The following is a 15,277-nucleotide window of genomic DNA, read 5'->3' on the forward strand; positions in this document are numbered from 1 at the left end:
TGCAGAGGATAGAAGAGGCCATTGGATCCCCTGGAACTGGAGTTACTGACAGTTGTTAGCTGCCATGTAGGTACTGGGATTCGAACCCAGGTTTTCTGCAAGAATAACCAGTGTTCTTAACCACTGAGCCATCTCTCTAGCCCTACATGCTAATCTTGATGTAGCTTTTTATTTTATTTTTAAATATCACCTGTTGAAATTGCTAACTGTACATTATCAATGGCAAGAACATAGCATATATAAAAATGTAATGCATTTAACTGATTATGTACCAAGGAACTTTTGAAGATGAGGTTATTAAATAACAAATATAAACAGCCCAACACCTTGATTTGACAGAAGAAAGGACTTATCTCTATCCTTACATATTTCAAGATTTCAATATCTTTTTCCTAGAATTCTCACATATCTTGTTTCAAACCCTAATTTATTACCAACAGAACTTACAAACTGTCTTAAAACAAACCTCTTTTTTCTTACCATATATTTTTCTTCTGATAGTGCATGTTTTCTTCTATGTGTTTTCATCCGTTGCTGGTTTTCTTAGCTCCTCGCCCTCTGCTGTGACGTTTGTCTACTTTGGCTTTCGCTTGCCATCGCCTCTTCTGCCACTCTTTCATCTCCGTGTCTCTGTCTTCTACACAAAGGCGCCTCTACTACATGGACAAAATTGAAATGAAGCAACTTTCTGTCTCCAACAGCACAGACTTCCTACAGGGCTACAGTTTTCTACATTGTACACTAGTTGAAATAGCAACCATATAGAACTAATTACTAAGTTCACAATTACCAGATGTTGCTAAGTCTCTCACATGCTGAATTCTTAATGTTTAAAATCAGGGAGCTGGGGGAGAGGGCACAGGAGAAATTGGAGTGGGTAAAGAGTGGACAGGAATGATGTAAGTACAGTACTCGTGTATGAAATTCTTTTAAAAATTTAAATTTAAGTGTTGAAATTAGAATATTAATTTAAGTGTTGAAATTAGAATATTTAAAGCTACAACAACCAATGAAGCTTTCTTATGCAACAGAGTGCAGTACTCACAGAAGGCCACAATTGGCCAAGTTTTAGAGAGTAAGAGAAGGCAGAGTGTGCCACTGGGTAAGACTCCTACACTGAACCTCACCCACCCCCTGCTCAGGGACCATTGCAGAAGAGCCAGGGTAGGTCCATGATAATAGGAACATAGAAGTTTCAAGGCCACAGGAAACTTGCACATGTGGGCTTGTGGCAATGGTGGCATCAAGCACAGGACCCACGTCAACTCAATCAGACAAGGGCCCAGAGTGGAGAAAGGGAAATGGGCGATGGGCCAGCCGTAGCCTGGGGGAAAATCCGAACAAAATCACCTTCATGTTTTGGCTTATTAAAATATACAGATATATCAGCCATGATATAAAATTTAAAATATCTAAAAACAGATGATTCAAACAAAACCATGATACCAGTGAATGCCACAATCAATCAGTGACTGTTGTGTATGTGTTTACATCTGATACTATATTTAAATATTTAATTACAATCATGCATAATAAAACAATATCATACACTCTAGGAAACACCCCTAAAATATTGACTTCTAAAGGATTTTTCATTGTAGTCTCACTAATTTAACAAAGTTCCTGCTATTATCTGAGTGTGCTGAAATGCTCAGTTCCAGAAATCTTTTTTAAAACAATGTAATTTTTCAAAAATGTAATTTTGTTACTACAAGCAAGAAGAGCCACTCAAGTTACTTGGGTGTAAGGAGTAAGTGCTCAGTGCTGCAGAGACACAGGTTGCTTTCTGTCATTGCATAATTCCATTTCCAATGACAATGCTTTCCTTTGTTCCTTCAACACTTATACATTTCATCCAAATTGTTAGCAGTTCTCCCATTCATTCTTCCACATTCATTGGATTCCATGCATCGTCTTTCAAAGAATAACTATGGGGCCATAACTGGCAAAATGAAACTAGGTCACGGCAATGAGGGTTCTGCAATGTTATTCCATGAACGTAATAGAAAAGGGCAAGGCACCACCAGTGTGTTCTTTTTGCAAAACTTTTATGTATTCTTTTTATTGTATGTGTAGAAGTGTATTGCCTGCATGTATGTAAGTGCATCAATGTAGCGCAATGCTCTCAGAGGCCAGAAGATGTCAGATCCCCTAGACCTGGAGTTACAGATGGTTGTTAGCCACAATGTGGGTTCTAAGAATGAAACTCGGGTCCTCTGCAAGAGCAGACAGTGCTCTTAACCATTGAGCCATCTCTCCAGTCCCACTAGTATGTTCTTAATGATATTCAGATTAAAAAATGGATGAGAGGCCTGGAGGGATAGTGCAGCCATTAAAGGCTAAGGCTAACAACCAAAATATGTTAAAAAATGGATGAGAATCTGAGAATTGTATCAAAAAACATTCAAGATAATATTAGATCTCTATAAATCTAAGAATTTGTATACCAGAATTTAAACCTCACTCCAAGGCTAAATATTGTTCAAAATATTGCCAAGCCACAGTGCATTCTTTTTTCTCTGAGTTATAATGACTAAGAGAATGAATACCTATAGAGTATAAGATCAAAGCAACTCAGCTATACCTGTAGGTGCTGTGGCCTCTTTGGAGAGTTCCCATATTTTTTAAAGCATTCATAGTTTTACAAAGTGATGTGAAATAACGTTATTTCTCTATAACTCAAACTCAAGGATTTCACCTTTCACAGATTCTCAAAGTTTGGTCTTTCTGAAATTTCTAACTTTGCTGCATTTACTAATATACGTCCATTTGAAAATAATGATGTCAAAAGATATACTTTATGTGATTAATAAACAAAACTCTGTCACACAGCTTTAAAATGAGTAGAGTAAGTGATACCAAGTTATATTTTGAAATAGTTGCTAATAATAGGAGCCAAAGAAAGCAAAGCAAAACCCTTCAAGTGTGGAGTTTGAGAGGCTAGGTTCAATTCCTGATTCTACCACCTGCTAGCTATGCAATGAAAGGACATGGGCTGCCATACCTGACTTCTATAATGTCTAGGTTGGAATAATTTTATTAAATAAAAGCTTTATGTGACCTAAGAAATGTTTCATAAAAGCCTAGAAATACCATATAAGCTTTACTAAGTTACAAAGATAACCTTTAAAAAAAATCACAAAAATTAGAATGATTCTAAATGTATTCAAATAAGTTATTTTTCTATGACTCACATTTAAACAATTTTTAAATATATTTAAAGGAAACATATCATTTTTGTTAGATTTAGGAGAGCAGAAAAAGGAAGGCGTTTAAAATTTAGAAATAAGAGAGCCAGACGTACAACAGGCAAGAAATGTGCTACCTGGATTCAGGAAGTTAAGCAAAGGGCTCATAAAAGCTGTTCCTCGAGGAATGATTATCTGACCACTGAAGAGGAAGCAGTCTGATCTTATACAGGAGCTCTGCTGCCCACAGCTGCAAGAGTTAACTCCATGCCAGGGTCTGGTGTCTTAAGGGTCTCTTTTCTGAAGATAATTTACTTAAGCACGCAGGTGTTATCTACAGCACTAAAGGAGACAGGTGGACTGCATAAACAGTCTCTCTCAGTCCAGGGGCTGACCAGTTGATAAGGCTTGAGCAAGGCCAGACTGCTGAGTTAGGGCCAGTTAGCCAATCTAGAGAATTTACATCTTGGAGTTGGAGAGGTGGCTCAGCAGTTAAGAGCCAGGGTTTGATTCCCAGCACCCACATGGCGGCTACGAACCGTCCTTAAGTCTTCTGACCTCCGTGGCATTGCATGATATGGGTGCACTCACATACATGCAGGCAATATACTCATACACATAAAATAAAAATAATAAATAAAAAATTAAGAATTTATGTCTTTATGGCCTCCTCTAATGAAGCTCATGGCTCTCCTTTACATATTCTATCAACATTTACTTAATATGTTTCTTCGTCCTTCTGATTACTACTGTCACAAAGAATAAAAACTTAGATAAGTGAAAGCAGAGAATTTGCAGGTCATTTTTTAACTACCTGGAGTATGTATTTTGAAATTATGGTACATCGAGGTATAGCTAAGAATTCTTATGGGAGTTTTTTATAAATCTGTTATAAAGAGAACCTTTTTTTTTTTTTTTTTTTTGCCTTCATATAGGCCAGACTGAGGAAGACACTGAAATTCCACGGCCACATGAGCCACTGTCAGCCCCAGTCCCATCCACAGACAGTGCTACAGGGAAGATGCTGGGGTGGCCTGGTGGCATCTCAGCAGAATCACCTGTGACAGACCTTAGGGGAGTTCACAGGAGGCCTGAATAGCGATTTCTAGGACAGCTGGGGCTACAGGGAGACCCTGTCTCAAAAAGAAAAAAAGTAAATAAATAAATAAGATAAAATTACCTCGATTTATTTTAAACTAATGATTATAGTGCCCTGACGTCATGTTTATTACGATGTACCTGTGTTCTCAATTGTGATATGGCTATTCAGCAGCGCAGAGGCACCGGCCGCACTTGCAGAAAAAGTGCAACCTAGAGCAGTGCCTTCATTCACAAAGCTACTTTTTAATTTGATGTAACTTTTCTTATTTGGGGGAGGGTTGCTGGGTGGGTGGGAAATATGATGTATTTTTTACATATAGTTTTCTAATTATTTATGAATATTAACCATAAAAGAATATTACTCCTGTGTAATGAAGGTGACATCCATGACCAAAAGCAGGAGAAGCTACAGTGGCATTTGGAGGGTCAGCCCACATGCCTCTTTGAGGAGACAACTTGTACCAGTTTGACTTTTCCTCTTTCTTTATAATTTTAATCCAAAGTTTTATTGCTGAATTTTAAGTTGCTGTTGCTTTAGAGTCCTCAGCTCTCTGTCATAGCAAGACATCCCACATATTTCTCCACCAGTAGAAGTTCGTGTAAGAGGGCTGATGGTTCAATTTTAGGAACAGGTGTGGAGTGCATTTGCCCCTATTCCAGTCACAGCAGTGAAGTTTTCCCGTGTGCTTCTGTGTGTGGGAGCTGTAGAGTGACCTTTACTGACTCTAAGTTGACAGGCCTACTTCAGAGTCTCCTATATCCTGACTAGATATTTTCCTTCTGGTCTCATCTACTTTAGCCAGAATTTGATCAAATTCAGAGTCTGTTGTAGGGAAACCGTATTTTCGAGCATGTAGAACAAACCCTCCCTCCTTCACACCACATTGACACAAAGACCTTGGCAGCCATCTTTAAACACAGCAGTATTAAAAGGTGAGCATTGGGTTTCATGACCTCCCATGATAGAAAGCTGCCTTTCAGTTTGGGGGCCTCTAAACCTGGTCATACATGAAAACTACATTTAGAAAAATGAGACCATCATACCCATTTTCACTTCTTTATCTCATTCCTATGTTCTCTAGAAAAAAACTAAAAAAAACCAGCATTTTACTTTCTTGACTATGGTTGACATTAAATCTAGCATTTCGGGACTGGGGGTCATGGTAGTAGTAACTGCCTAGCATTCTCAAGACCCTGGGTTTGATCTCCAGCATTGGTGGGCTAAAACATTTCATTATCTAAGAAAATAATTTAAGTACCAAGAAAAATTGAAGTGTATTTCAAAGCCCCCTGAAGATCTAAGTGGCTCAGGAGATTCATGAGAGTCAATTTACTTCTGTCGTTTTAAGGTTAGTTCTAGACAAAGGAGCAACTAGGTGGGAGGCAGCAGTGAACACTAACATTCACTTTCTTTTAAAAACATGCTTGCTGCCCATTAATGCACCCCCTTTGTTATCAGACTTTCTCCATGTATCACACATAACCATTACTCATTAAAGACTAAAATGCGACAAATGAACTGATGTCAGTTTTCTTTTAAAAGAATCTCCTTCCATCTTTATTCTCTAATTTCCCCCCCTCTCTGATCTGAGATTTCCTGTCGCTCATACAACATTTTTGCTTCTGTTGTTTTTGTGTGTTTTGCCAGGTATGTCCCCTGGCCCCAAACTAAAAATGAAACATTTACTTTAAAAAAGAAAACTTTCAATAAACTCTGTCCTTTATAGTAAAAATAAATAAATAAATAAATTTTCTTTCCTTTTTTTTTTCCCAAAACATTGGCCTACTGGTTTAATATATTTAATCCCAGCTCTTGGGAGTCACAGACAATTAGAACTCTGTGAGACTAAGGCCAGTCTAGTCTACATAGCAAGTTCCAGGCCAACCGGGTAAACAGGGACACCCTGTCTCCAAAAAAATTTTACATTTTCATTCAATGAATACTTACAGATAATCTATTCAGTGTCGGGATTTTTATTCAATCCTAGAACGTCCACTGTCAGCATCCCTGTTCAATATAGTGCTTGAAGTCTTAATTAGAACAGTAAGAGAAGTGAAGGAAATACAGAAGTTAAAAATAAGAAAGTAAAGTATACTCATATGCAGATGACAGGACTTGTGCATGCTGTCACTACTGCTGTTGAGTTCATATGAGTAACTGACCACCTGTCTTGAAGACTGTTTCCTGTGATCATCTACCCCCTCGCTTTCCACCTCCTTTTCAACAATGATCCCTGAGCCTTGGGAGCCAGAAGTTTGAAATAGGTAGCCTATTCAGGGATAAACACTCTGTGGCCTCTTGTTCTCTTCACATTGTCAAATTGTGTGTTTCTGTGTTTATCACCATCTGCTACATAAGGAAACTTCTCTCTTGAGACTTGAAAGATACATTCATTGTAAGTGTAGAGGTTGCACTGAAGATGTGTCACTTAGTCTTAAGCATCTCAATGACACTTATTCTCTGAGTTTGAGTTCTTGAACTATGTAATAGTCTCCATCAGTTTCAAAAAGAAGCTTCTTTGATGAGGGTGAAAGGTAAACTTGTCTGTATGCATAAAGATGCCTATTTAGTTATATTTGTCTAAGGATCTGGCAAAAGTAGGTTTTACTCTGGAATCTATAACTTCTCTACCTATGTGTATTTGGCTATGTTTACAGTACCACACATTAGTTACCTCTCATTGAGCAGGCCTTAATTTCAATTAGACAGCTGCTGGTTATCCCCAAGGTAAAAGTGCCACTTTTGCACCAATAGCCTGGGCGAGCCATTGTTGTTTATTATGCTTTATATCTGAGTAGGACCATTGATTGGTTTTCTCCCTTGTCAGTTAGCATTTTTTCCTTTTATTTGTCTATATCCTTGCCTAGATCTAAAAGATTGGCACATTTTCTATTTTCTAAATTATTATGGTCATTCTTTTGAATATTTATCCTTGGGTGGGCCAGATGGCTCAGTGGGTAAGAATGCTTGCTGTGAAAGCATAAGGACCTGAATTCAAGTTGCCAGAAAGTAGGTAAAAAGCAATGTAGTCTGTGACCCCAGTACTGAGGGGCAAAAACAGGTAATTCTCAAGAGCTGGCTGGTTGCCTAGCTAAAATGGTGAGCTTCCAGTTCTGTGAGACACACTGTCTCAAGGCAATAATTTTCTCTATTACAGAGAGTAATAGAGGAAGAGATTCATGTACTATTCTGGTCTCCTCATAGTCACATACATGTAACACACACACACACACACCAAAAATAATATGTAATATTATCTCCTGTAAATTCATAGATTTTCATCTTTCTCAGTCTCCTCTAATGATTTATTTTTTTATATCTGCTATTTATACCTAATTACTGTCTCACATTTATATTTTCTTTATGGAAGCATTTCATCGGATTTTACCAACTTCGGTATTATTCATGAGTAAAATAAATGCAGCCACAAGTTAATTTCCACTGTGACAAATTTTTTAGGTACATGTATCTTTTTTATATTTATATTTATAATTATATTTTTTCATTCAATACATGCATATGTAAACTTTTCTTCAAGATATGTAGCATTTTGTAGCATTTCTAATTTGAAGTCAGTTTATTTAAAAGTGTATGGAGTGAAGTTTGGCTTTCCAGATTGTTAATTAATCAATCTGGGGCAAGAATTTGAAACTTTTTGTACCTAGAAACGAAAATTCTCCTTCACCTCTCCTTCTTTCCTCCTCCTGTTCCTGCTCCTCCTCCTCCTCCTGCTCCTCCTCCTGCTCCTCCTGCTCCTGCTCCTCCTCCTGCTCCTCCTGCTCCTGCTCCTCCTGCTCCTGCTCCTCCTGCTCCTCCTGCTCCTCCTTCTCCTCCTGTTCCTCTTCCTCCTCCTCCTTCTCCTCCTCCTCCTCCTCTTCTTCTGTCTCTTCTTCTTCTCCCTTCTCTTCTTTCCCTCCTTCCCCACCCTCTCTCACTGACACACACTGAAGCAGTTTCTCTTCCTACTTAAGGAATTTCAAATCACCACTGACTAATCTGAACTTCTGTTCTGCCTCCATAGCACTGGCAGGATGGCCACATGGCACCGTCGTACCATATGTCCTTAGCTAAGGTTTTTGATCCTAATTAAAATCTTTTATTATTACATTTATTTCTTTATTTTATGTGTACATGTCTGTGTATATGTGCACACAAGTCATGGCACCTATGTGGAGGTCCAAGAGCAACTTGCAGGAACTGGTTCTCTCAGGGATCAAACTAAAGTCATCTGCTTTTCAGTGCCTTCAACCTCTCAGCCATCTTATGCGACTGATCTCAGTTATTTGATCAAACTGGGTTTCTAAATTTGTTACTTTATGCTATTGGGGCAGATACAGTCATCACATATTCTCTGTAGTCTGTCATTTATTCTCATCTTATTAGTTCAATTATCTGGCATTTTAAATTACACTGTGGTTTGAATCACTAGCATGACATACATGCAGTGATTATTTTGAGAGTCTAAGTAATATTGTTTCCAAAACTCTAGAAGAGCGTAAGTAAATTTTGAGTTGAGGGATAGAACGTAAGATGGTGTTAGCATATAATATATGTTTAATGATTAGATTTACTAAAAAATACAATATGCTTTTCCTCATAATTCCTTAATTAATATTCTCAAATAATAATATTTTCTTTTGTTTTTGTTATCACCAGGCTTGTGATAGTACATTTTCTGTAATAGATTCAACAGTTATATATCAGTACTTGAACAAAAATTTGATGGTATTTTCCAGTGTGCACATACTTGTTACTATCGCACAGGTTCTCTTTATTTTCAGACATTATACAAGAAGAATTATTTACTAAAAAGATTATTAGAAATTCTTTATGGTACTTCCGTAAGTTCAGGGATGGTTTCTTAATTCTTAACACTAACATAAAAGTAGCCTTGTTTATTTAAGTGTCTTTTGCCTGTTGTATGGGTTTGTTTGTTTACTGTCATTTATAAAAAGCCTCTTTAAGCTTAGCAATTAAGTTCTTTTTCTTTCCAATACTTCTTGATATAAAAAGGTTCTCACATTTCAGCATATAAGTGAAGCTGCCTGTTTTTTTTCTAGCAATCTAATGTAAAAATGGAATATTAACATGAATATAAGTATGTAATGAGGAAAGACTTGTAAGTTAAGGTTTTTGATTTTGTGATAGTTTGTACCTTCCTATGTCAAAACCATATATGTATTTTTTGTTTTCTATCAGAAATAATTTTCTAGAAATATCTAAGTGAAAATTTTAGTAGTTGTATGATTTCTTTAACCGTCCCAAGTCATTTTCCCTTGTTTTATTGTCCAGAAATATTGTTTATTTATATGCATTACATTACAGGTAACATTAAGCAGTAATATTTTTATAAAATAAGGGTAGTATTTTAAAATCAATGTTTTACACTTATTTGATTTAAATTAGTGCTGTTTGAAATATATATTAAAACTAGTTCTTTAGCATGCATTTATTTATTCACATAAAATGAGTTATTTTTAACCAAGGAGAATGACTCCTTCCCTTTTTTCTCATCTCATCCACAATTTATGTATGTGAGTCTGATCCTTTGTTTATTACAGGGATTTGCATAAGGCTTACAGGAAACCCACACCATTTTACTATGTTCCCATTGCAAGAAATAAAATGGTGCCTTTGAGTAAAGCCGCTTCTTCAGACACTAGTTTAGCATGCCAAGTTGCAGCCATCAATGGTGAAAAAGCAGATGTGAAGGCTACTTGGCATCAAAGCTTATGAGTCAAAGACTTTCCTATGGGAAAGAAAGTGCTTCATTACACTTTATCTATATAGAGAACACTGGTTCTGTAAAACTGACTGAAAATCAGAATATGATGAGTTTTATTGTCCTAACTCTACCAGAGAGAATTCAGTAGTTAAAAAGAAAGTGATAACACCATTTTGGGAATTATAAGAAGTGATTAGAGTTTTAGTGTATTTAAAATTGGAAGGAGCAGCAACTTTTATCTTAGAAAGTAGCTTCTTTAAAATATCTAGGGGACAGAAGTTTAATCCCTTTCTAATTCTCACATTTGCAATATGTACAAATGCAACTATGGGGTACTTTAATTGAAGAAATAAGTTGTGTGTTTTACAGGAGTATAAAATCTGCTTAACAGTGTTTTAATTGCTTACTAAAACAAGCTCACAATATGAGTGCAAGTCTCTTCCATCCCTGTACTTCCTCCTCCACACAAAGCAAAGGCCACTTCTGCTGTTTGTCAAGTTGGGAAGGCCACTCAAACACCATGTTGTACCTCATCAATCTTAGGAGCAAGGGTCCCACAGGGAACGAGGGAAATCTGAAGTCAGTTTATATAGTGATGTTCATCTGGTATGTCAGGAGCTGGATACTAGATAAATAGTTGTCACTGTAAGAGCTTGTAGGCACTGTTCAGGCAGCATTCTGAAGGAAATTCAAGAAAGACATTTTTTACACAAAAGATAGCCCAAGTTTAGTATTGTCCAAAATATTCTTGGTATTCCAGCAATTGTAATATTTGTAACTTAGAAAAAAAATAGGTGAAGTGTAAATTCTTTGTTTTATGTAAATTATTAAAAAAATAATAGTTCAATGATATAAAAACAGACAAAATGCTTAAGTTTTGGTTTGTTAACACGAGGAAATTGTAAATTATATTTATTGACACTGTGATTGGTCATGCTGTTTTTGTTTGCTTGTTTGAGTGCTCCAATGGTAGCATCTCTGAAAACTAAGTCTTATTTTTCTGATAGCCCATTAATTATAAGTAGAACTTCCTGAAATGGCACTTAATTTACAATATCATTGACAGTCAGTGTTCTTGATTTTTAGTGCATTTGTGCATTTGTAGGGAAAGTTCTTTTGCACATATACATACATTAACTTTCATCTTTGGTCAAATGAATTTTCTTTTTTGAGGTGTGTGTGTGGTGCATGTGTTTGCACATGAATGTTTGGGCACATGTGCACAAATGTGAGTGTGCATGTGGAGGTCATAGCTTGTTTTCACGTATCTTCCTCAAACATTTTCCACATTTTTTATTTGGGACAAGGTCTTTCACTGATCCTAGATCTCACAGGTTTGGCTGAGCTGGCTTGCCATAAGATCTGTCTCTCTCTGCCTCTCTACCATGATTGAAGGTGCCAGGGACTGAAGTTAGGTTTTACCATGGGTGCTGCTGGTCTGGACTCAGGTGCTCATGTTTGAGCAGCAGGCCCTTCACCAACTATGCCATCTACACAGCCTCTGAATTTTTGTATTTTTTATTGAATATTTGTGTATTGCATACATAAAATCATCTTTATGCCCCCTTCTCCCTTCCCCATTGGCACCCTCCAATAGCTCCACCCCCACTGGAGTTCGTACATTCTGTCATGTGTATTGAGGCCTATTTATGTAAAGTTAGTGTCCCGAGATGTCCCTCGGTGCAAGTTCGTAGACCTGGGTTTAGTCAGCCTATCTAGAGTCTCTCCCTTCAAGATCAGCTCTTACTCACCCAGCAGTGTTTAGTTGCCAATGATTCTTCTACTAAGATTGGAGCTTGCTGCTCATTTCCACAGTTCTGTACTGGGATTTTGTCGGCCTAAGTTTTCATGGGTCTTACCATTGCTGTAGGTATGTATGAGAAGGGTATTAGGTGCCTATAAAACTATTTCCACATGATCATGCACCTCCTCCTTGGCTCTTACAATCTTCCCACCCCCTCTTCCATAATGGTCCCTGAGCCCTGGGATGGTGGACCTCAATACAGGAGTCCTGTCCAAGGACCCACACTCTGCCAACTTTTACTCTCTGAGTTTTGACTATGTGTAGTCTTTTGTGTTTCTGGCCCTCTGTTGCATGTGATCTTCATTGATGAGAATTGAAAGATGCATTAGTGTTCCTTTGATACCTTATGTTCTGTGAGTCTTAGGTGTAGAGTTTGCATCCTAATGTGTCACTTAGGTTTGGGCAATTCAGAGAATCTCTGTGTGTGACCAATGGTATAACTCTGTAATAATCTCTGTTGAAAAAGCAAGTACTTTTATAAGTGGTGACTAGGATACTTACTTATAAGGATTTGGTCCTAGGATCTACAAATGAGGGAGAATATATGTCTATTGTTTTTCTTAGTCTGTGTTACTTCACTTGGTATAACAGTATTTAGAGCCATCCATTTACCTGCAAATTTGATTTTTTTCATCTTTCTTTACTGTTGAGTAGAACTCCATTGTATAAATGTACCACATTTTTGTTAGCCACTCATCAGTTGAGGGGCCCTTGGGTTTCTTCCATCTCTAAGCTATTGTGAAAAGAGCAGCAACAAACAAGTATCTCTGCAATAGGATGAGTCCTTCGGGCATTTGCCAAGGAGTGGAAAAACCAAGTCATATGGTAGGCTCATTTTCAGTTTTTTAAGAGTTCCCAAAACTGCTTTCCACAGGGGTTGCACGAGTTTGCAATCCTACCAGCAGTGAATGAACATTCCTCTTTCTCCACATCCTTGCCAGTCTTTGATATCATTTGTTCTCTTGATCTTAGCCAGTCTGACTGGGGTAAGGTGCAATCTTAAGGTGCTTTAAATTTGCATTACCTAATTACTAAAGATTTTCGAACACTTTTTAAGATACTTCTTATACATCTTTATTTCTTTCTTTGAGAACTCCGTGTTTAGATTTTTAGCCCATCTTTTAATTGGGTCATTTGTTTTCTTTATTCTTTGTTTTTTGAGTTCTTTATATATTCTAGATGTTAAGCCTCTGTGTGATGTGTCATGGGTAAAGATTTTTTTTCCCACTCTGTGAGTTTTCTCTTCACTTCCTTGGTTGTTTCTTTTGCTGTACAGAACCTTTTTAGTTTAATGAGGTCCCACTTGTTGGTTGTTGACCATAAATCAGAAATTGGTGTTGATTTAGAAAGTCCTTTCCTACAGCTATATTTTGCAGGTTGCTGCCAATGTTTACTTCTAATAGTTTCAGAGTTTCCAGTTTCACATTAAGGTCTTTGATTCATTTGTAGTTGATTTTTGTGCAAGGTGAAAGATATGGATCTAGTTTCATTACTGTATGGATAGAGGTCCAGTTTTGCCAACACGATTTGTTGAAGATGCTGTCTTTCCTCCTTACATGATTTTTGGCATCTTTGTCAAATATCAGGTGGCTGCAATTGGGTGTATTCAGGTTTGGATCTTCAATGATGTTAAATTGATCTATGTGTCTATTTTTTGTGCCAGTACCAATCTGTTTTTATGACTATAGCTCTGTAGTATATTTTGAGATCTGGTATCCCTTCAGCATTGCTCTTTGTGCTCAGGGTTGTTTTGGCTATCTGGAGTCTTTTGTGCTTCCACATGGATTTAAGGATTTTTTTTTCTAATTATGTGATGTCCCGACCCACAGGACAGTCAATGTGGGTACCTGGAGGGAGGAGAGGGGACGGAAAGGGACAAGTGACGCAAAGAATGGAGACAAGACAGGCTTTCTGATCAAGTCTCATTTATTGAACATCCACACAAAGTTTTTATAGTGAGGGAAAAGGGGGAAGTTGGCAGGGATAAATCCATTGAGGCAGAGCAATTCTATTAACAAAACAATTATCATGATTACACCACACCGACTGATCACAGAGTAAATTCCATAGTAACACCACAATTTTTTATAGCAAGTTATAAATCAATTAAGAGGTTACACTTGTATGATTACAAAGTAATGCCAAAGTTTCTTAGGCAATTCCATGAGAAATCAGGGAGTCTCTCAAGCGGTAAGTGCCCGAGTTAGAATAACATGTTTGTGTGAGGCTTTCAAGTATAGTCATCTGGTTAATCTCAAACCAGGTCAGCCTTGATGTCTGAAAAACAGCTTTGCCAGGAATCAGGTCTTGCTATTTCCTGGGGTGGGGCCTACGTCTCTCCACAATGTGAAGGATGTCATGGGGATTTTTATTGAGATTGCTTTGAATCAATATATTGTTTTTGGTACGATGGTCATTTTCACAATATTAATTCTTCTAATTCATGAGCATGGGAGGTCCTTCCAACTTCTGGTGTCCTCCTCAATTTTTTCCTTGATCTGGTTTCTTCCAAGATATTTTATTTTTTGAAGCTATTGTGAATGGGATTGCTTCTCTGTACTCTTTCTCTGATTGCTTGTTATTGGCATATAGAAAGGCTACTGATTTTTATAGATTAATTTTGTAACCTGTCACTTTATAGAAAGTGTTGATCAGTTCTAGAAGTTTTCTGGTGGAATTATTTGACCTCTTCCAATTAGTACTCTTTTAATTTCTTTCTCTTGTCTTATTCCTCTAGCAAGAGTTTCAAGCACTATATTGAAGAGAAGTGGACATCCTTTGGTTCCTGATTTTAGTGGGAATACTTCCAGTTTTTTTTGTTTGTTTGTTTGTTTTCTCCATTTAGCCAATGATGTTGGCTGTGGGTTTGCGGTATATAGCTTTAATTATGTTGAGCTATATGCCTTCCAGTCCAATTCCCTTTATAACTTTTATCATGAATGCATGTTGAATTTTTTTGAAAGCCTTTTCTGCATCTATTGAGATGACCATGTACTTCTTGTCTTTGACTCCATTTATATGATCTCTGATGTTTATTGACTCATGCATATTGAACCATCACCACATCTCTGGAATAAAGCCTACTTGATCATGGTGTATGATCTTTTTGATGTACATCTGTATGCAGTTTGCAAGTGTTTTGTTGAGAATTTTTGTGTCTATGTTCATTAAGGCTATGAGTCTATAGTTTTCTTTACCTGGCTTTGGTTTAGAGTGATGCTGGCTTATTAAAATTAATTTTGGAGTTCTCACTCTGTTTCTATCATTCATGTTTTTATACACAGTTTCCACATTAAATTTATTTTAGAGGAAGAATAGCTAAAAGTTGGCAATAGATTATACTTCCACACTTTCTGACAACATTTGAATAATGCTTCTGATTGTTATTAGCCTATTGTATATACCTTAGCACTAGTGTAGATCAGTGAAAAGATTTGATTATCTCTAAAGACAGGTGT

The 15,277-nt window shown here is 37.1% G+C and overlaps 1 protein-coding gene across 6 annotated transcripts in view; it reads left to right on the plus strand.

The window, feature by feature from the left end:
- Grik2 (glutamate ionotropic receptor kainate type subunit 2) overlaps nucleotides 1-15,277 on the plus strand; it is a 771,644-nt gene that overhangs the window by 613,320 nt on the left and 143,047 nt on the right. The window contains exon 14 of one of the 6 annotated variants that reach the window (XM_029558577.1): nucleotides 14,557-14,610. The exons of the other annotated variants lie outside the window; for them this stretch is intronic. Coding sequence (XP_029414437.1) covers nucleotides 14,557-14,580 — 24 coding nt within the window. The 3' untranslated portion in view covers nucleotides 14,581-14,610. Of the gene's footprint in view, nucleotides 1-14,556; nucleotides 14,611-15,277 lie in introns of those variants that run through there. 6 annotated transcript variants of the gene reach the window in all.

This window comes from Nannospalax galili, unplaced genomic scaffold, assembly GCF_000622305.1.
Source record: "Nannospalax galili isolate Female #2095 unplaced genomic scaffold, S.galili_v1.0 scaffold448, whole genome shotgun sequence".
NCBI classification, from domain to species: Eukaryota; Metazoa; Chordata; class Mammalia; order Rodentia; family Spalacidae; genus Nannospalax; species Nannospalax galili.